This window comes from Gossypium hirsutum, chromosome D04 (assembly GCF_007990345.1).
Source record: "Gossypium hirsutum isolate 1008001.06 chromosome D04, Gossypium_hirsutum_v2.1, whole genome shotgun sequence".
NCBI classification, from domain to species: Eukaryota; Viridiplantae; Streptophyta; class Magnoliopsida; order Malvales; family Malvaceae; genus Gossypium; species Gossypium hirsutum.
Genome location: NC_053440.1, coordinates 55,896,614 through 55,918,687, shown reverse-complemented (window position 1 = coordinate 55,918,687; position 22,074 = coordinate 55,896,614). Strand labels below are relative to the sequence as shown.

At 30.7% G+C, this 22,074-nt stretch overlaps 3 protein-coding genes across 3 annotated transcripts; all 3 read right to left on the bottom strand.

The window, feature by feature from the left end:
* Nucleotides 1-802: 802 nt before the first annotated feature.
* On the bottom strand, nucleotides 803-2,127 carry LOC107898705 (non-symbiotic hemoglobin 1-like). The gene is made up of 4 exons (NM_001425981.1): nucleotides 1,965-2,127; nucleotides 1,493-1,607; nucleotides 1,281-1,397; nucleotides 803-1,199 (listed from the first exon to the last, which is right to left on the bottom strand). Exons 1-4 carry the CDS (start codon nucleotides 2,075-2,077, stop codon nucleotides 1,053-1,055), a joined length of 492 nt encoding a protein of 163 aa, NP_001412910.1. The 5' UTR covers nucleotides 2,078-2,127; the 3' UTR covers nucleotides 803-1,052.
* A 1,152-nt stretch (nucleotides 2,128-3,279) lies between these two features.
* On the bottom strand, nucleotides 3,280-6,611 carry LOC107898335 (uncharacterized). The gene is made up of 8 exons (XM_016823849.2): nucleotides 6,319-6,611; nucleotides 6,141-6,231; nucleotides 5,377-6,065; nucleotides 5,187-5,286; nucleotides 5,043-5,102; nucleotides 4,873-4,959; nucleotides 4,652-4,780; nucleotides 3,280-3,726 (listed from the first exon to the last, which is right to left on the bottom strand). Exons 1-8 carry the CDS (start codon nucleotides 6,381-6,383, stop codon nucleotides 3,418-3,420), a joined length of 1,530 nt encoding a protein of 509 aa, XP_016679338.1. The 5' UTR covers nucleotides 6,384-6,611; the 3' UTR covers nucleotides 3,280-3,417.
* Nucleotides 6,612-7,899: 1,288 nt separating this feature from the next.
* On the bottom strand, nucleotides 7,900-11,565 carry LOC107898706 (probable E3 ubiquitin-protein ligase ARI2). The gene is made up of 7 exons (XM_016824229.2): nucleotides 11,132-11,565; nucleotides 10,516-10,548; nucleotides 10,128-10,410; nucleotides 9,459-9,939; nucleotides 8,711-9,259; nucleotides 8,462-8,631; nucleotides 7,900-8,373 (listed from the first exon to the last, which is right to left on the bottom strand). Exons 1-7 carry the CDS (start codon nucleotides 11,252-11,254, stop codon nucleotides 8,237-8,239), a joined length of 1,776 nt encoding a protein of 591 aa, XP_016679718.1. The 5' UTR covers nucleotides 11,255-11,565; the 3' UTR covers nucleotides 7,900-8,236.
* Between the last annotated feature and the right edge of the window lie 10,509 nt (nucleotides 11,566-22,074).

The following is a 22,074-nucleotide window of genomic DNA, read 5'->3' as shown; positions in this document are numbered from 1 at the left end:
GAATGTTTGGGAGTTTAAATCTAATTCATAATTTGGAGATGTTGACTGCAATTATTCCATTCCATATCTATTATCATATGGCAACCTTATCTTGCAGAAGCAAAAGTGCTGTATATCCTCTGTATTTTCATTTTTTATGCATTTTTAAAAAGCTCACTTGTGCAATGCTTTTATTCAATCATGATTCAACTGTTCTATAATATGGTATAAAATTGGTAGTTGGTTTATGTGAACTCCACTTTAGACGAATATTATTTGCAGCATATTGGGTGCTAAAACTGTTTCTCTACATTCAGAAACAGCTGCACGTACATCATATTTGGACTAAGCTTAATTCCAATATGTTACATGTGGCATGTGGCATGTGGATGATTAAAGAAAGGATTCAAGAAGTATAGGATCATTACAAGGCTTTGGAGTCTTCTTCTTTGAGTGCCTAACTCCACTTGATTCTATCGCAAAAGAAGCCATGAGAGAAAGTATAGGGTGGATTCAAGGGGACCCTTATTATAAAAATCTACTATGATATATATATAATATCATATAATATGAATTTGATTATGATTAGAAGAGGGTGGTGTTAGAAGCTTTCAGGGTATTTCATGTGAAAGTGTCTTCAAGTAGGAGCCAAGAAAGAGAGCTCACATTGTCATTTTCTGATTAGGCCTAATTATGCCCCTACCCTCTGTACTTTTCAGATTTTTGAAATTTAGTCCCTCCGCTTTTAATTTTAGGAATTTAGCTTCTAGTTTCGAATATTAAAGCATCATACACTCAAATTAACGAAAATTCATTAACACGTGGAAAAACTAAATTCTTGAAAATAAAAGTTAAAGGACTAAATTTTAAAATTTTGAAGAGTACAAACTATGTTACGTTACCAATTATTTATGGAGATACAAGGGGCCAAAAAGAACAGGAGCGAACAAACTAGGGGGAAAAAACAGTAGTGATGAGCAATAGCTATGTTACATTACATGTTTAAATGATTGAAAACTTTCAATCTTATTGGACCCAAAATTAACAAGCAATAATGTAGGGAACTTGTGAAATCATGCAGCTAGTGAGCATGCCTTCATTTCTATTTTAATGGCTGCAACCAAACGATCATAGGCTTCACCCCATGCATTCTTCATCTCATCTGACCACATATCTGGTACTGCTTCTTTTATGGTCTCCAAAAGAGCAAATTTTGTTACCTGCAAAAACACACATTTATTAGTCCTTGTCCCTTGGAACATTGATGCTGCTGATATATATATAAAAATATATATTCTTACCTCAAAATGTTCATCAACTACCCCATACTTAAAATGGGTAGCTCCTAATTTCTTCAAATTTGATTCCCTCACTGTAACTTTGCCTGCTTTACGCAGTTGAACTGCAGATTCACATGTCTGCGACAAGGATGTTCAACTTGTTCATAAACATGAACATACCAATGAGAAATTTCAATCTGGTAAAAGTGACGGTGTCTGTTTTTATTACTTACCATGACAAAGACAGACATGGCATGGGGCTTCAGCTTTGTGTTTTGCTCCAATGGAACATTTGAGTCTCTCAAGAATGAGAATAGTTTCTTGGCTGATGGTGCAATCTCAAATATCCTGCCCCCATTCAATCAAAATCCTAATTAAAAACAAGGCAATACATATACGTGTATATATATAGGGTAAAAGTATCATGGTGCCTCTAGTACCAATAGTCAAATTGTATTTTGTTTCCCTCTACTAAAAAAATAGGCAAATTAGTCCTTATACATTAGTTCTTATGTTAAAAATTCCATACATTTTCTATTAAAAACTAGTTATTCTGTCAATCACGTTAATTTAATGGATAATATATTTAACAAAAGAGACTAATTTATCTAGTTTATAAGTAAATGGTGCAAAATGTAATCCGATACTTAATCACAAACTTTCCTCATACTTTTACCAGATAAACAGGAAACAAAAATAGCTTACTTCAAGAAGAATTTAAGACCCAATTCAGCTGCATTCTTCTTCATTACAGTCCATGACTTGACCACCAAAGCTTCTTGTTCTTCAGTGAAAACTTTACCTTCATAGGTAGCCATTGTTGTTTAAGTAATTCTGGGATTTTAATTGCAGTAGGTGTTTGATTTGTAGAGTTGTAATGTTGCACCATGTTTATATAGTAGATGCTGTGGTGATAAACTTAACTCTTCAAAGCACTGGGGAGCCATGTTTTTTGTTGATTGACTATATTATATGATCAGCCACGACGTTTCAAAAACCAGGGGCTTGCCTTGGCTTACAGAACATTGTTTTTGGTAGCTTTTTTGAATGCCTTGACATTGATGGCTTTGACCAATTAGATAAGTGTTGTGAATTTGAAATTTTCTTCTATGAGAATTAATGACAAATGTTGACAAATTATGTGGTCTAGTGTAGGTTGGGTTGACCTCTCCTCATCTTTACGTCCCAGCTGACAGAAAGTATGAAATAAACCTCATTATAAAAACATGGAGGACTTTTTTTTATAGGTTAAAATTCGAGTCGGATCATATAATACGGGTAGATGTGTTTATGAGTTAGGTTTGGTTTTAATTGAGTTTATATATGATACCAGTACGCATTATGTTTATCTAAGTTTGATCCGCACATTGTAAATAGTTAATCTAAGCTCGTTTTAAGTAAATATATATTATTTTTAATTTAATATTTAATATTTTAGATGATTTTTAAATTTAGACAATTTAACATATTTTTTTTAAATTTTTACATAGTATTATATTATTATATATTTAAAATTATATAATATACTATAAATTACATAATATATATAAAAATAAAACAAACATATATTACAAAAGTTAAAACATGCTGAGCTCGGCTTAGGTTTTAAATGTTGAAGCTCAAGTTCGACCTATATTAATGGGATTTCATTTTTTTTATTCAAGCTTATTTTTTAGGCTTTGTATTTTTTGTCAAGTTTTTTAATATTTTGGGTGAGCTTTCGAGTTTGAGTGAATAACCCAACTTATGAACAGATCAAGTTAGAGCCGAAGCTCTCCCAACACTATTTTTTTATATACAGGACTCGAATTCGAAACTTTGCTTAAGGAGCATCAAGCCGTGTTACCAAGCAAATTTCAAAATGCACGACCCAATTAAGAAAAATACCATATAATTTATAGTAAAATTATTGAGTAAAACAAATAACTCTATATCTATATAAACATAAAAATTATTTAAGTTCCAAAATAAAAAAGCATCTCACGTTCTAATAAATTGTATATTGTTGATATTAAATGAATTAGAAAAAACTACTCCATCGAATTACGTTTTATAAAAGTAGCAAATTGGCTTATAGTTTTCATTTCTCATATCTGATTAATTTGTATTCTAAATAACATTTATATCGAATTTCTTACTACTTAACCCGAATCGCGAATCAGTAAGATAATTCTTTTGAAAATAAGTATTGGAATGCAAAGTTGTGAGGGATCCACTCAATGCATTTCCCATTTTTCCTATTGCAAGATAGCTGAACCTGAAGGTTCTTCTTCAATGGCTGAGGCATAAATTGGTGAAGCATCTGCAATAAACCAGCTGAGCAAACATCTGAATCTTTTGCAAAATAGTCCATAATCTTTGGTAACTCGATTTTTTCTTCTTTGTTGACACTAAAATTTGCCTGTATGTACTCTTCTTTTGCAACTTCTAGCTCCTGGAACACTTCCTTGGGTGTGTATATTCGAACCTAGATCGTGACAAAATTTGAGAATTAATTTAAAAGAATTGAACGGGTAGAGATGTTTATGACTCGGGTTTAAATTGAGCTTAAACATTATATTAATGTACTTTATCTTTCTTCAAGTTTAACCTAACTTGAAACATGAGTTTAAAATTTAGTTAAATCTCTCTGCTTACACATATTTTTTAATTTTTTTGAAAAATATTTATATTGTTTTTAATTTAATACTCAATAATTTTATATTTATTTTTACATTTATAAAAATTTTATATATAGTCAACTTAATACTTTTTTAATGTTTTCATTATAATACTATCTATTATTATACATTTAATTTTGTTTTATAAATTACATTATATATATATATTATAATATATTACAAACTTAAAAAACGTGCCGGGCTAGGGCTCAACCATTCAATGCTTGAGCCCTAGCTCGACCCATATTTTAAACATGTTTAATTTTTTATCCCAAGTCCGTTTTTCTAACCTAATATTTGTATCCAATCTCTCTCTAATTTTTGACGGACCATCGGCCTTAAGCAAATAGTCTAATCCTTAAACAAGTCTATAGATGGATCAAGTTGGCTTTATATTAGGTTAATCTAAGTCGGGTTAACTATGATTTTAAAGTTTGTTGGTTGAATTTTTGAGTTCAAATTATTTCAAGTAATGTTATTTAGGTTTAAATACTAAAGTTCAGCTCATCTTGAGTTTTTGTCATTTAAGTCGAGATCATTTCGAATTTTCATCATTCTAAGTTCGGATGGTTTGGATTGAGGTCATTTTTCCATGTTTGGATTTTTGACTTTATATGATCAAATCAAGTTTAATCGAGTTAATCGGATGGAATTTTTGGTTTTGGTTCAGAATTAAAATGCCTAAAACTTAATTTTTGTAATATAAATCAAAATTCAGGGCAAAGGGTATACCGCAGGATCCGAAGAACTCCCCAAACAAAGTGCAAAATGAAGAAGGGGTTCCGGGGATTCAATTGCATAGTTTCTTCGAGGATCACCAACTTTAAATTTCGTCTTCAAAGCAAACAAAAACCATAGCCACTACAAACAGATCAAAATGTCAAAAAACAACTCGTATCAGTTCTAATCAAAATAAGAACCGGTTGATAAAATTCGAAGGAAATTGATTTCACCTGTCCTGGTCTCTGCAACTTACATCCCAGAATAGAACCCTGTATTGTTTCTATGCTTATGGTGTAGCCCCCAACATTATATGCTGCCTGGTTCATCATCATCATCATCCATGATTCCATTACACGAACTTTTTTGTGTTAAAACTAATTAGAAAAAGTTAAGTTCTCACCTTGAGTAATAAGGAGAACCTCTTGGTACTGTTTTTGGGAATGCCATACACCAAATATGCCTGTAAATGAACAAAGCAGAACCCATTTTTTAACAAGGTTCTTGTTTGAAACATTAAAATGTAATGAAGATTGAGAAACATTACATGCATCACCAGAGAATTGTGTACATTAATCCAGAAAGCTAGCTTTTCTTCATGTTTCATCGTTCTAACATCGATTTCTTCAAGCTGATAAACAAGTGACCTGTAAGACAATGGATTATATGTTTCAATTAAATTAAAAACAAACAAAAAAAGACATGAAATGTGTTTGGGATTTTTTAAGAAGGGTGACCTGTAATATTGCAACTTATGTTCAATGTCCTGTAACTTGTTGCTGTCTCTATAAATCCCTTGAACCTTAACCATTTTGCAGTAAGGTCCCCTGTTATTATCAACATGGAAACATTGTGGGGTGCTCCATGTATCATTAACTGATGATGGATATGAAATAGGAGAAGAAAAGCAATCATGGTTATTCAATGGTGGGTCTGCAAGTTCGAAATATATGTTTGAAACAGTCTTGATCATCTCCTCGGAAAGCCAGTTCGGTGTTTCGGGAATATGATAGGAAACACCGGTTTTTTGTGGAGAAGCAATGGCATACGCCGATTGCCGAGAAAGCGAAGAATGACTCCGATAAATACTGGAATCTAACAATGTCTCAGTACCCCGAACATCATTATTGCATTCCTTAATATCATGTGCCACCGAAGTTGATTCTGGATTCTCCTCTGTGATGTTTAAACACGAGAATCGCCGATCGAACATTTTACGGTACAATGAAAGGAGATACTTCTCTAAGTAAGCTATTTCCAATTCTAACACTGCAATATCCTTGATTAGTTCTTTAGCAGCCTGGAATTTACTTGAATGAAACTCATCAACTGCAACATCATAGGTAAAAGGCCTAGGACTTAATGCCTTCTCTAATACACGCCTAACCACAAATTGGTCCTGCAATTGTTCCTCAAGCTGTAGAATCTGCAGTAAAAAAATTGTAACTGAGCTTTGCATATATACATACATACATACATACATAAATATGGCAGATTTTACCTCTTGCTTTAATGAATGTTGAACTTTTGGGTTGAAAATTTGATCCTTGTTTGCATCAACATGGCTCTTTATTGTGTTATGAAATGGGAAACTGGTTCAACAAATATATATATATATATACCAACCATTATTACAAGCTGAAAATGGAGTTATCTGGCTTTAAGAACATCAAAGATACCTGCTAGAGCGCTTGTGTGTTGCTGCTTCTTCCATGAACTCCATTTGCATATTCAAGTGAAGCATGGTAACATTAATGGTAATTTTAAATTCACCGAAACAGCATTAAATGCACCATATATTGACAGAATATAGTACATATATATATATATAAACCTGTTTATAGAAAGGTTCACAAGAAAACAGTCTAATGGAATGAGACTACTCATAGAAACAAATTAACTTTAGAAGATACATGGAAAACATAATATTTAACTAGTAGTAGTTTACATAGGTAGAAGAGCAATATGCATTAATTAGGTGTGGCTAAAAGGCTAAAAAGGGGTGTCCATTTTTACCACCTTTGAAGATAGCTTTTTGGAATGGTGATACCTTTATTTCATATTTGCATTAAAAGAAGTGAACCAGTTTTGTTGTTGTGTTGTGCCTTTGTTGACACCATTCAAGCTAAGGGGGATCCACCTTGATTTGTCTCCACCAAAAAATGCTTTGTGCATGCAAAATTATACGAGTTTTTAATGGATTCATGACAGAAAAAAAAGTAATGATTAGTGCATGAACGCATGCAAAATCATTTCTTGACACTAATGTATGATGTATGTTTGGATATATATGTCCAAATATATAAAAATTACTCGTAAAACTGAAATTAGGGTGATTTGTCATTTAAAATAACCAAAAGGGAGGCAGCACTTAAAGGAAAAGGAAACTAGACCTCAAAAGGGCTGAAAGTTGAAGGTCAAAGAATAAACACATTATATCAATGTTTTTTATATGAAATGACTGCTTTGGTGGGAATTTAATCCCTTTGAGGAACGGGGGGGGGGGCGGATTAGAATTCAATCCATTAAAGGGTTCTTGCTTTTTCTTTTTATTTCCATTTCTTTCAGAAAAGTTTGTTGCCTTTTGTTTTCTTGGGATACAGTACTACAAATGGAGAAAAATTAGGAAAAGTTTACTGTTGGGTAATTGATAATTAAAAACTTTTAATGGTTTATTACCACATATTTGATTTAGTTGCAAAATTTTAGATCAAAAGTCTGAAAATGGAGGAAAACGAGGGATTAGAAGATACCCATGTCTTAAGGGATTAAAATTATATCAAATCTTGTCTAAGTATATCAAAACTCGGCTTCAATTAACCCAAATTTATACTTAGTAATAGTAGTAGCAATAGTAGTAAATGATCCAAATAAAATGATTAAAACCCACGATAACTCAACCCACAAAACTCAAACCTCAAATCCAAGAATCTAAAACATTTTAAACTTGAAATGATCAAAACCTGATCATGACGAAAATTTTAAATCAGTAATGTTTCCATGCTATTTCTTTCAACCAACCTAACCAGGAAGCTTTTCATGCGAGTTGTTTGACTGTATATGGGCCTCCTCTGTAAAGAACTTTCAAAAGCTATAGAAATTTTGCATACGAGACATTCAACCAGTTACCTATGACACAACCCCTTTTTCATAATAGTCAAAGATATGGCAAGTTTTTCTCTACTTACTTTATATGATCATATATGGGTGATGCACATTATCTATATCTTTCCATGAGCATGGTAAATAAAGGCGGAAACTTGGGAACATCTCAAATCTCGGGTTGAGAAAATTACTCAAATATTCAAAAGCCCAAGGCTTCTGTACATTAAATGGATTTTCAGTTCACACAACCTCTGAAAGACAAAAGAACCAATGGAAATCCATGATTCATCTTCCAAACTATCTCTAAAATAGAAAGGAAGTACAAAATGGGGGGGGGGGGACAAAAAAGATGATAAGCAGGGGAAGTAAAAGCATTTTAAGCGGTTCTCTGCTCAATCCATAAATTATCAACTCCCATTTTAGATAAATGAGGGTCTCTCTAGTTAGATATGTACATATGTACTTATCTAGAAAAAAAAGCCTACTTAGAGATCAATTCCTGTCAAGAACTTCTGCTGGCAAGTTGAGATCAAAGAAACCACCTCCATAACTTTCCTTCTTAGGTTGCTTTGGTGACGGGCAACCTTTGTCGTCCGAAGTCCCAAAGCTGAAAGATCGGTCACGTTTGCCTAAATGTCAATGTGTTAGTAAAATCTTTAAAGCATGCATGTGTGTTTTTGTTCATGTGCTGATCTCCAAAGAGTGAAGTGCACTTACCGCTAGTGCCACAATCGGAAGGAAGGCATTTACCAGTAGTAGTACTGGCTTTACCACTCCAACAGACAGCAAGCTCTGATGCTTTCTCAATGCCCTTGGATTTGTATGGAGCGATATTATGGGTATTTCGTTGGAGAGAACCCAGCAAATCATTCTCAATGCACTCATACCTGCAAGTAATAGCCTCCGAAGTGAATTTAGAACACTCTCATAAACTGTTCATATGTAATAACTAATGACTGTACTTACATTTTCTTACAAAGGGAATCAATGATCACAGAAAGATTGATTACTTGCATTCGTATCTCCATAACTTTATCATCAGTATATTGATCAAAGGGCTCTTCCAAAAACTTAGAAAGTTTCTCAACATTTGCCTCAAGTTGCTGCTGCTGATCCTCGAATAGATGCTGTTTTATTTCCCTTTCCTCATTTGTCATCTCATCCTTGAATAGTTCTTCTCCAAACATGTAGAAGGCAAATGGGTATGAATATGAAAGAACACGCCTTGATCTGAAAAGTCTACAGAGTCCATTAGTTACCCAGCTGAAATCTCTAAGCCTGGATTCCCTTTCTTCCGAAATTGATACCTTCTCCAGTATAGTCTCCTTCAGTTTACTCTCAAGCTTAAAGGAATCTGTATGAGCTTTATAACGGTTATGATAGTGCATATACCGATAAAGATCTCGTTTTGCTCGTTCTGTCTTTTTCTCACGATCTTCTATGTAACGACCACAGCTGTGACCAGCAATTCTTGACCAAGTATGGTCCCGTCCAGTAGCACCACCACACAGCCAACTGCATTATTTGGAAAAGAGAGAAATGTGTAAATCATGTAAACAAGCCAAATAATATAATTATAAATCAATTAACACAGGGAAGAGGGAAAAAGTCACTTATGCTCTTGTTAAAGAATCGAACACTTAGATCTAGAGAACTAATTGTAACCACATTATGAAATTGGCAAACTGTAATTAACATAGAAGGAAATCCTTACCAAAATGCTTGTCCGCAGATACAGCTCACCAGATTACACCCACCATTCTTTTCCACAGGTTTGTGACACTTCGGACAAGGCTTTGTATGAACAGTGATCCAATTGACTGTTTCTGATTCATCTCGGCACTTCTTCATCCAAAGCTCCCACATCATGCATGAACATGGCGAGTGTGCTTCTGATAAGCAACTGAAACAAAACTGTACACCACAAGAACACTCCACCTCACAAAATTCATCATCCTCAACACGTATTGCATTTCCACAATGAGGAGTACTAGGGCACCATTTAACCATCCTATTATCTTCAATGTATGACTCGAGAAGAAAACGATCAAATTTCTCCGCTAGATCAGGATGCCTTTTACCAACTAGATTTCTAACAACAGCTTCATCACAAATAGCATTGCACTTATGTGCCATGCACCTTATGCGCTTACTTTGACCCTCATTTATCTTCACAACAAAATGTTCTGTCCAACCTGGAAAAATAAAAGATAAATAAATCAACTCAATAGACTCAAATGTGCAAGCTGTTACAAGTTCAATTACTTTAAGCACACATTATCAATGTCGAGTTTCTCAGTATTGTTCACATGCTGATGTTATGTGGGGACGCGAAACAAATGCATGCTTCAAGAAGAAGCTGCGGATTGAGCAGGATGCTTACAGTCATTGCAAAAGGCATGGCCGCAGTCCATTTTCGTCATCTTATCAGCAGTTAACTCCTCTATGCATATGTCACACATTGCTGTAGATGAAGATGACAGTGGTGTCACTGTATCCTCACGCTCAACAACAGAAACACCTGCTTCAGAAAACAAGTCCACTTTTCCCTTCTCCACAAGTACGGCAAGCAATTTCTCAACATCCCACCGGTAATGAATTAGTAAAGTCCGAGCATGGTGCTCCCTAAGTGATAGCATCTCCATTACTCTCCGTAAATCCTCTCTCTGCCAAACAATACCAAAACAATCAATTCAGTAACCGTAAATCCTATAAAATAAAACGCACGAGCACGGGAAACCCCGGAAAAGGGAAAGGAAATAAATTCTTACCTGAGCAGCTAAAAGTGATTCCTTAGTAATAACCTGCATAATACCAGAAAGGGTTACAACACAAGTCCATTCTAAGAATCATGCACAAATAGGAGCCAAAAGCAAAGATGAATATAAGAATTCATAGAAAATTATGTAACCTTTTCTTCTTTATGGCTTTTCCCATCAAGATTAGAACTTAATTTTCAATATACATGATGCTATATAGTATAAAAAACACACAACATAAGCAAGAGGTTATACACATCATATAGGGGGAAAAAGAATCGATCAAATTCGACGATCAGCAGCTCCTCTGCCTGTAAAATTAAAGAACTCCCTAATGAGCATGCAAAAACTAAATCCCCACAAAAAAAATCAAAATTCTAAAAGCTCCTTCAAATTTCCCTATCTTCTCAAAATCCACAACCCAATAATTTGAGCAACTAACAAAGATTATTTCAACATCATTTCCAAGTAATCCACAATACACCCAAAAACCCATCCTTTTACGCAATCGAAAGACCAAAAAAAGACCCAAAACCAAGAATCGATGAATCAATAATGACAATTGAAACAAGAAATTGAATTCCGAAAAAAATACTAGAAAGGGGGAAATGGAACAAAAAGAATTGACCTTGGTAGTGGGACCCTTTGAAGGGGCCCACTGCAAATCGGAATCCTCATTCTCGAGACCGTCGAGGGAATCTCGATCGGAAGAATAGTAGTAATCTTCATCGCTGCTCGCACAATCCTCCATCGACAGATCGAGCAATCAAACACGAACCCAAATTTTATCTCTACTATGATAAATTATTGCTGTTCTTGTTATAATATCTCAAAACGCAGAAAAAGAAAAGGGGGTAAAAAGGGGAAAAAGAGAGAACTTTAAATAAAATTTTATGTAAAAACCATGAATTTGTTGAAAAATTTGAATCGATTCTCTTTTCCAGCTATAAATTTAACTATTGAATCGAAAAGAGAGTGTAAGAGAAGGAGGCGAAAGGATTGGAAAACGAAGTTTATAATAAAAACAACCAATTTAATGACTTTTTTCTAGAGAGAAGAAAAAATTGAGGTGGTGAAGAAGATGCTTTGGCATAAATGCACACTTTGGATGTACAAAACGCTGTCGTTTCGCTTTTTCCAATTTTGTTTTATTTTAAATATATAATAAAGAGTATGATAGGTGATATAAGAAATATTGTTATGGAGAAGTGACCTTGTTGGGTACAATGGTAATTCACAATCTTATTAAAGAGTGAACATAAATTTAAATTTTAAAGATGATATTGTTGAAAATGAATAAACATGAATTCCGATCATAAAGAATACAAAGAAAAAATATAATATTAGAAGAGACAATTATGAATCTCGAATATAAATTATAAAATGAATATAAAAATTAAAAATAAAATATATAATTTTTTTGGACACTTAAAAATAATTAAAATAATTAAAAATTTTGGTAAAAAAACAATTAGGAAAGGTTTAATTTTTAAAAGTTTGTTAGGCATTTTTTTTAATTTGAATTGCAATCCTAATTATAATTAAGTTGAGATTTAACTGGTTGATAATTGAAATATATTTTAATAAAAAATTAAAATAATTTATATAAGCTCACGTATTATCTTAAGATAAGTCGATTGAATATTATCTCAATTAGCATGTGTATTGGGAGGATGTGGGTTCGAGTGCGTTGAAGTGCATTATTCTCTTATTAAAATAATTTAACAAATACAATAAGAACATGATATAAAAATAATAGTTAAAATTAACGAAGTAATCAAATTAAATTGAGCTTATATGCTTGACTTGAAATTTGAGGATTAAAACTTAGTTTGAACTCAACGAAGTTTTATTTTTAAAAGTCAAACTTGATTCGATTATTTTTGCTTGAATTTGAGTTTGAGTTCGACTTGATTCGATTATTTTTGCTTGAATCCGAGTTTGAATTGAATTTTTTAATACTAATTATAAAAAGGTTTGAGCTATTCAATCAAACAATTAAATACTTGTAATTGAATGATTCAATGGCTCAAATTACTCCATCTTAAACTCGACAATCATCAATTTTTAATAATTTGCTATTTATTCTAACGCATAGGATTAATATATCTATTTTTTGAATAGAAAGAGTGCAAAATATAATTTAACTTTTAATACAAAGGCCTCCTCGATACTTTTACCATTTTACAAGTAAATTAAGATATTGTCATTATACTTTTATCCATTTTTATAAGTTTGTTTATTTTATGTATCCTTTGAAACTAGATGAAAATTCTTGATATTTATTAAATTTTATTAGAACAACTTATAAACAAAAATTAAATTATAAAATATGTAATGTAATGTGATATAGATTTTGATTTTTTTTTTATAAATGAAATTTTAAATGGATTATTTAGTACATTGTTAATGTATATTATTAACCTTACAAGAGAATATTAATGTAATCATTTTATGAATATTATTTAACACTAAAAATTAAACTTAAAAAAAAAAAGTAGGCAAAGCATAATCTTAAATAAATTGTCTTACCTCTAAATTAAATCACAAGAAGCAACGTGTTTATCATGAGTTGAGTTGGGTTCGCGTTAGGTTATAAGGCATTTAGATTAATTTTTTGAGTTCAGATTTGGCTCGGATTGAAAAATAGATTTACCTCTTTGTCAAAGCTCGACCCAATTTAATAAATGTAAACCCAGGTCTAACACGACCTGCTCATATTTGATTTTTTAAATTATTCTTTATTTAATTTTTTTAAAAAATATATAGTACACTAAATTCACTAAAAAAATACTAAATTAAAAGTTTTCTAACACATTAAAAATTTATTAAAAATATTTATACTAAAAAAACACTACCATAACTATAATCAATATTTTATTGTATTAAAAAACACAAATAAATATAATAAAGATTTTATTATATTGAATGATTTTTTAAAATTTTATATTTTGGGTTGGATTATTTAGCTGGGTAAGTTTTTTTTTCTTTTTTAGGTTTTGGGTAATGTGTTTAATTATTATTGGGTTAGTGAATTAATATAAATATATATAAGTAATATAATGTTTTTTATAACATAATATATTCGGGCCGGGCCGGACTAGGCTCAAGAAAAAAGTTTTGCCCAAGACCTGATTCATATAAAAGCAAGTCTTAAATTTTATCGAACTCTATTTTTCAGGCTCCAGATTTTATCCAAACCCTCCCATTTTCGGATGACAGTGGTAGAGTCAGAAAATTTTTTTGGGGGGGTCAGAATTAAATTGTATATTTTTAGATTAGTAAAAATAAAATTTCATCATTTTAATAGTTTATATCTTTATAATTTTTAAAAGATTCAATCAAATTTTTATTATTTTTTGGGAGGAAAACTACAATTTCACCATTACTAATTTAAAAATTGATAAATTATAAATGGTCTAAATGGAAAATTTTCCATTTTAGGGGGGGCTAGGGTCTCGGCCAGCCCCCTGGCTCCGCCACTATCGAATGAATTTCGAACCTAAACAGGTTACTCGGTTCATCGCCATCGTGGGGCAAAATTCAAATAAACAAATTAGAAAATGAAAACAGTCGGTAAGTAACTTTCTCGAAGCGTTGCAATGGTTTGTTTGAAGAAAGTGAGCGAGGTTTGCATTGTAAGCGGTGTGAATATTGGCATCATCCAGTTCTCCCCTAAAGGAAAACCGTTTTGCTTCGATCACCTGACGTTACCTTAGCAAAAACCCTAACCGTTACATTATTTTGTTCACACTTGCTTTCAGTTTTCTTTATTCAAGGTTCTCTTTAGTTTGAGAAAAATAGTCTTTAAAAATGTAAATTTGTTTTAAAATCTTTTTTTTTATAGTTAATGTTTGGGGTTTGGGGTTATCCCTTCCAACAATATTATCTTCAAAATTCAAATCGACGTTTTTACTTATATCAATTTTCTTTATTTAAGATTCTTATTTGTTAATGGTTTTGGGATAACTTTTATGTAATGATATAGATAGTTATGAAAATTAAATTTATATTTAATTAAGCATGGATTTAAATAAACAAGAGTTGCCTAAAATCTTTTAAGAGGTTTGTTCCAACAACATAGAATAATTATTAGGTAATCAAATTCAATTGAGCTTATGCTTAATTTGAAATTTGAGGCTCAATCAAGTTTTATTTTTAAAAGTTAAGCTTGGTTCGAGAAAAAAATTCAAATACATCAAATTGTTTGTCTTTGAGTTCGAATTGAATGGTTTTTAATACTAATTATAAAAAGGTTTGAGCTATTCAATCAAACAATAAAATACTTGTAATTGAATGATTCAATGGCTCAAATTACTCGTCTTAAACTCAGACAATCACCAAACCTAACTAAATTATTTTTTAAAATTAATTTGAATAACTTATGAACACAGTATTTCGTTTACACCTTTAGATAAAAAAATATCACATGAGATATAAATAATAATAATACAAGATACAAAACCGACAAACTATATAACAGAGAAATAATTCATACTAAAAACTCTACCACACATGTGTGCATGTGGAAACTATGTATGTAAAACATAAATGCGTGTTTAAAAATATCATACAATAAATAATGAAATGTATGGTTTAAAACTAAAAAAGTATACGTAATAAAATTAAAATGTATAAATAAATCAAAATAAAACCTTAATTGAGTGGTAAATTTAAGGTTTTCCAAATGTAATTAACATGGGTTCTAATTTTTTATTTTTTTTAAAAAGACTAAAGTACTCTCGAATGATATAACTTATTTTAAATATGAAATGACAATTTTGTAATTTCCTTAATTAAGTTGGAGCCTGATTAACTCTTGACACCCACTTCATTAGAGATTTTATTAGTAGGATAGATAAACGGACCTAAATTCAAGTGATTCACATGTGATTATCCAATAACCTAGTGTTAGATTACTTGTTTAAATTATTTCACGTTCAAGTAAAATTGGAATGCTCAGATTACACTTAATTGAGTGAAATTTACTATTTATAATGATTATTCAAATATGTCACATATGTATAATTACAAATAATTACTAGATGGTTTTCCAAACAGTACCATAGAGAATTAAAATTCATTGTAATTATACTTTCTTACAATTACTCTATGGTGTGTGGTTAAAAAATTTTACTTTACAAGGGTAAAAGTATTATTGAGGCCCTTATACTATTAGTTGGATTGCATTCTGCTCCTTGTTCTAACGCATATGATTAATTTACCCATTTTTTGAATAGAAAAATAGTAAAATATAATTTAACTCTTAATACAAAGGCCTCTTTAATACTTTTACCATTTTACAAGCAAATTAAGATATTATCATTATTTTATTTTAATTTTTATAAGTTATTCTAATAAATTTTAATAAATATAAGGAATTTTCATCTAATTACAAAGAATACCACTAAATAGAGGTACTCATAGGCTGGGTTGGGTTTAGGTTGATCTATAAGGTATTTAGATCAATTTTTTGAGTCCGGGTTCAGCTCAGATCGAAAAATAGACTTGCCTTTTTCCCAAGCCCGACCCAATTTAATAATGGTATATCCAGGCCCAACCCGACCTGCCCATATTTGATTTTTTAGATTATTTTTTATTTAAAAATATTTTTTAAAATAATATAGTACACTAAATCCACTAAAAAAACTAATTTAAAAGTTTTCCAACACATTAAAATTCATTAAAAATATTTATACTAAAAAACACTACCATAAATATAATAAATATTTTATTGTATTAAAAAACAAAAATAAATCTAATAAATATTTTATTATATTAAATATAATTTTTAAAATTTTATATTTTGGGTTGGATTATTTAGTTGGGTAAGTTTTCTTTTTAGGTTTTGGGTAATGTGTTTAATTATTATTGGGTTAATAAATTAATATAACATTTTTTTATAACATAATATATTTGAGCCGGGCCTGACCAAGCTTAGGCAAAAAGGTTTTGCCCAAGGCCCGATTTATATAAAGAATGGGCCTTAAATTTTATCCAAACCTATTTTTCAAGTATTAGATTTTGTCCAAACCATCCCATTTTCAGATGACTTTTGAATTTAAATAGGTGACCAGACCCATCATCATCGAGAGGCAAAATTCAAATAAACAAATTCAAAATGAAAACAATCAGCAAGTAACTTTCTTGAAGCATTGCAATCGTTTGTTGAAGAAAGTGAGCGCGATTTGCGTTGTAAGCGGTGTGAATATTGGCATCATTCTATTCTCCCCTAAAGGAAAACCGTTTTGCTTCGATCACTCGACTGTTACCTTAGCGAAAACCCTAACCGTTACATTATTCTGTTCACATTATGCTTTCAATATTTCATATACAAGACTCTCATTAGTTTGAGAAAATAAGCCTTTACAAATGCAAATTTGTTTTACAATTTTTTTTATATTATGCATGTCTGTTTTACGATCTATATTTAGGGTTTGAGGTTGTCCTTTCCATCAATATTGTCTCCAAGATTCAAACCTACATTTTTCCTTATATAAAATTTCTTCATTTAAGATTCTTATCTGTTAATGTATAGATAATTTTGAAAATTAGATTTATATTTAATTAAGATTTACTTAAGCATGGATTTAAATAAACAAGAGCTGCTTAACATTTTTTAAAGGTTTGTTTGGACAACATAAAGTAATTAAATTAAAGTGAAATTATTAGGTAGTAATTACATTCTCTTGTAATTATCTAAATGTTTGGCTGGCTGATTGTAATTCTATGTTCGATAGTACAAATTGTAATTACATAGTTACATAATTTGTATTTCTGAACAAGTAACAAAAATTAAAATCAAATCATCATATGTATTACGTCGATCTAAAAATTAGTTGATAGTATGATTACTAATAAAAATAATAAGAAAAATAAACATCATATGCAATTTTATCTAATTGTTCTAGCATATTCGGTATGAATATAATTTTTTGCCACAACTTTATAAAGATATATTTTTAAAATAAGTTATGATAAAAAATATATAACATTTTTTTATGAATAAGTATATTATTTCTATAATATATAACATGGACATATAAATAAGTTTTATTCATAATTCTTGGAAATAAATTTTTATAAATAAATATATTATAACACTTTTATAACGTGTAAATTATTTTTTGTAATGAATTTTTTTGTCATAACATTAGAAATTTTTTAGGATTTAAAAAATATAATATTTTTATAACATTATAAAATACACAAATTATTTTTATAATATATTTTTTAAGATTTATATTATAATATTTTTTGTCATAATCATCCCAAATATAAATACATGTTTATGCTTATAATATAATATAATATAATATATATTTAGGTTATGGTTTTTTTGCCAAATCATTTGGTGTAATACCCCTTACCCGTATTCGACACCGAAATAGGGTACGAGGCATTACCGGAGTTTACTAATTAATTTTCAGACATTTCATTTTTATCTAACATTCATATTTATAACCAATCAAAATCAAAACATTAATGAGCTAACGTTAACCAAATTAACTTATACACGCCATTATAACCAGGATCAAATCATCCAAAATTACCGATAGAACCAAAGGATAATGTAATATATCTCCAACAAGCTTCCGATAATCATTTCAAAACATCTCATAACTACACATATTACCAATAATAATTTAGTTCCAATATAAAACACACATATATATAATATTCATTACCAAATAGCATTCATTTCAATTGAAATTAAACAAAATATAGTTCATACGAACTGTAACACCCTTAACCCGTGTCCATCGCCGGACTAGGGTTACGAGGTATTACCAAACAAAACACAATTCAGAACAGACATTCTTTACAATTCATAGGCCCAGTAATGTATTCTCCCTTATAAAATTTTTCGAAATAAATTAATAAACCAATCTCTTATTCATACAAGTTAAAATCATTTATTCGAATCACATATCTAACCACACAGATCATGCTTTATCGAACATTCTCTTATACGAACTATATTTCAATATCTAACCATTTCAATTACGTTTGCTAATTCAAAACTTTTAAGCCAAGCCATCAAATATCAAAACCAAACTAAATAACAAACGTAATATTTAATAAAAATTATACATACACCTGTTAAACTAATTTAGCCATATCTCACAGTTTAATAACCATTTGCACATAAAACGTTAGGTAACTTTATACATGACCAACTAAGTTTTTTTTTTACATCATCCAACCATGTGCATAACACCCTAAAACCAAAAGTCATTTCTAAATTCAATTACCAAATCATAGCATTTTAAACATTATAACCTTATGTACATTTTACTAAATCAAATTTAACCATTTTCGAATACAAATGCCAAGTCATAAAATATCTAATTTGCAAGCTAAATAGCATATCTAACATGTTATATTCAACCACACACATGAACCCCATACCTAATTCACATGCGAATTATCATGCCTATAATTCATATACACAACCAATTAATATTTTCAATAATCAATCATTCAATTAACCTCCATATCAATTAGATCATATACATTCTTTGTCATTCAAAAATCGAGCCTAAATAGTCAAATACCATAGCCGAACATATAACTACCTATATATATAACACATTTTATAACCATCATTGAATCAATGATTTGACCTTTTTAAAACGAAACTACAAGCAAACATTAAATAGGCATATGTATTCATATCTCAAATGTCCAACAATTTAAAAAAAAATAACCTTTCGGTTATCAAATTTAACTCAATAAATCATAACATCTCCATCACCCAGTCTATAAGATAAACATAGTATCTCATATCTTAACATCAAAACAATATGTCATTTATAGATATTCAAATGACCCCTTTTACCAAACCATATTATACCACTTTTCATGCCACCAAAGTAAGTTAATTAATAAGCCGAATATATACCCTACTTACCACTTCTCATTGCCAAATCATATAACCAACATCACAACATATTTACCATAAATCATACCTCTCAATTAAGCTTATAACATGACCAAATATAATTACCAACATTTGCATCATGAACAAGCCATTTTCGCATGGCTATATACATATACAAATTTCAAAAATCAAATATATCAAAACTAACCTATACATGCCACATAACCAAATCTCAAAGCGTTTATTTACCGAAATGAATACTAGATAGTGTGATGAGATCTCCCGAGACTTCCAACCCGAGTAAGTCTCCAAAACTCTATAACATAGGAAAAACACACAGAGTAAGCTTTGAAAGCTTAGTAAGCCATAAGCAAATAAATCATTCCAATAATGTTTATAATTCAATTTAACTAAGCTGAATTTAAAAAATCTCAACCACATATACATTCATCATAATCTCAATTTCTTAAGACCACACTAGGTAACTTCACTAGAGTTAATTATGGATGGACATATAAACCGTTTTTTTTCAAATTTATATATCTACCATTAGCTCATTCGTAGGATTAAGCTTCCACAATTTCATTACATACCAACCGAATCATGATCATTTATTACAATTTATTCGTAAAAAATATATCAATTTCTTTTTATACACTTCCAAGCCCGAATAAGCATAACAATTCACATCTCATTTTCACATAAATTATATAACGAATAATCATAATCATACTTACTTTCATTGCTCAAATTCATATTCATCACAAACATACCTGATTCGGCTGCACACTCATATACTCATTTATTTCTCGGAATACCCCGTTGAACCGTTCAGAATCAAATAGGATACTTGGATAGCTCAAAAAAAAATCGTACAATGCCAACGTCCCAGACGTGGTCTTACATGTAATCAATATCGATGCCACTGTCCCAGACAGGGTCTTACACGAAATCAAATATGATGCCGATGTCCCAGACATGGTCTTATACATAAATCTCAAATCGATGCCAACGTCCCAGACGTGGTCTTACACGATAACATATATCGGAATCCTATGTCATGACATATGTATCCTAACTATTCCTATGGTTCGTACGGGGCTTTTCGGACGTCGTAATTCTATCGATTCAAGCTCGTAACTAGTTCTCCAACTCTAAATTCAATTCAGCATATGCACATACATTTGTTAAAGATAAATTCAGCACATATAACATATATACATTCAAATTTAACAGCATTTATTTACTTATGAACTTACCTCGTACGAACGCGAACGGACCGGAACGACTAATCGATAACTTCCGATTTTCCCGATCCAAATCCGATTTCCACTTTTTCCAATCTAATTAATATCAAATTTAACTTAATTATTCAACATTTCATTAAATTTTCATTCAAGAACATATAAATGGTAATTTGCATTTTAGCCCCTAACATTTCACATTTTTCTCAATTTAGTCCTTATTTCAAAATTACATAAAATACACAAAATTTCACTAAATCCTTGTTAGGCCGAATTCTACCCATACTACTAGCAGCCCATATTTTTAGTTTATTCACACATTTGACATTGAATTTTACACTTTTCTCAATTTAATTCTTAATACACATTTTTATCAAAAAATCACTTAATTAAACATAATAATCTATCAACAAAAGTTTATATTTCATCATCAAACCACAAAAACATCAAGCTAACATCAATGGCAAATTTCAAAATCATCACCAATTCACAAAATTGAAGCATGGGCTTTAAAGAACACAAAGCAACGATCTCAAAAACGTAAAAATTATCAAAAACCGAACAAAGAACTAACCTTAATCAAAATTCAAAATGGCCGAACCCTTAGCTTGTTGTTTCCTTTTTCTTTTCTTTTACATTCGGTTAGTAGAAACAAAAGAAATGATAATAGCTTTTTAACTTATGTTTGTTTTTTTTATTATAATAACTTTATAATATATTATTTATTATTATAACCTTTATAATTACTATAAAAACTATATAATATATACATAGTGCCGTCCATTCATTAATTCAATGGCAAAATTGCAACATGAAACCTTCATATTAAAAGAACAACCACTATTTGGCCTTTCTAAAAAGAACCACTAAATTTTTATTTTACTCGATTAAGCCCTATTCTCAAATTAAGCACTCAAACAATAAAATTAATTCACGAAACTTTCACATATATAAATTCACACATAATAAACACAGAAAAAAAAAATTAAAATATTTTTCAGACTCGGATGTGTGGTCCTGAAACCACTGTTCCGATTTGGGTCAAAATCGGGTTGTTACAACTCTCCCCCACTTCGGGATTTTCGTCCCCGAAAATCTTACTGGTGAATAAGTGTGGGCAACGTTCTTTCATTGCATCCTCTGGTTCCCAGGTTGCTTCCTGAACTCCGTGTTTATGCCACAGTACTTTGGCTAACGAAATTTTCTTATTTCGTAATTCTTTAACCTCACGAGCCAGAATGAGAATCGGTTCTTCTTCATATGACATATTAGACTTAATTTCAATCTCAGTCAGACTGATCACATGCGAAGGATCGGATTGGTATCTATGAAGCATCGAAACATGGAATACATTATGAATATTTTCTAGTTCAGGTGGCAACAACAGTCTATAAGCAACCGGCCCGATATGCTCTATAATCTCATATGGTCCAATGAATCTCG

Excerpts from the sequence above, each read along its gene's own strand:
- LOC107898705 (NM_001425981.1), bottom strand. The coding sequence starts at position 2,077 with ATGGCTACCTATGAAGGTAAAGTTTTCACTGAAGAACAAGAAGCTTTG. Across the intron at positions 1,608-1,964 it reads GGTCTTAAATTCTTCTTGAA|GATATTTGAGATTGCACCAT; the intron begins GTAAGCTATTTT and ends GAATGGGGGCAG. Across the intron at positions 1,398-1,492 it reads CCATGTCTGTCTTTGTCATG|ACATGTGAATCTGCAGTTCA; the intron begins GTAAGTAATAAA and ends TCCTTGTCGCAG.
- LOC107898335 (XM_016823849.2), bottom strand. The coding sequence starts at position 6,383 with ATGCTTCACTTGAATATGCAAATGGAGTTCATGGAAGAAGCAGCAACA. Across the intron at positions 5,103-5,186 it reads ACAATTCTCTGGTGATGCAT|GCATATTTGGTGTATGGCAT; the intron begins GTAATGTTTCTC and ends GTTCATTTACAG. Across the intron at positions 4,781-4,872 it reads AGTTGCAGAGACCAGGACAG|TGGCTATGGTTTTTGTTTGC; the intron begins GTGAAATCAATT and ends ATCTGTTTGTAG.
- LOC107898706 (XM_016824229.2), bottom strand. The coding sequence starts at position 11,254 with ATGGAGGATTGTGCGAGCAGCGATGAAGATTACTACTATTCTTCCGAT. Across the intron at positions 10,411-10,515 it reads AATCACTTTTAGCTGCTCAG|AGAGAGGATTTACGGAGAGT; the intron begins GTAAGAATTTAT and ends ATTGTTTGGCAG. Across the intron at positions 9,940-10,127 it reads CCATGCCTTTTGCAATGACT|GTTGGACAGAACATTTTGTT; the intron begins GTAAGCATCCTG and ends TTATTTTTCCAG.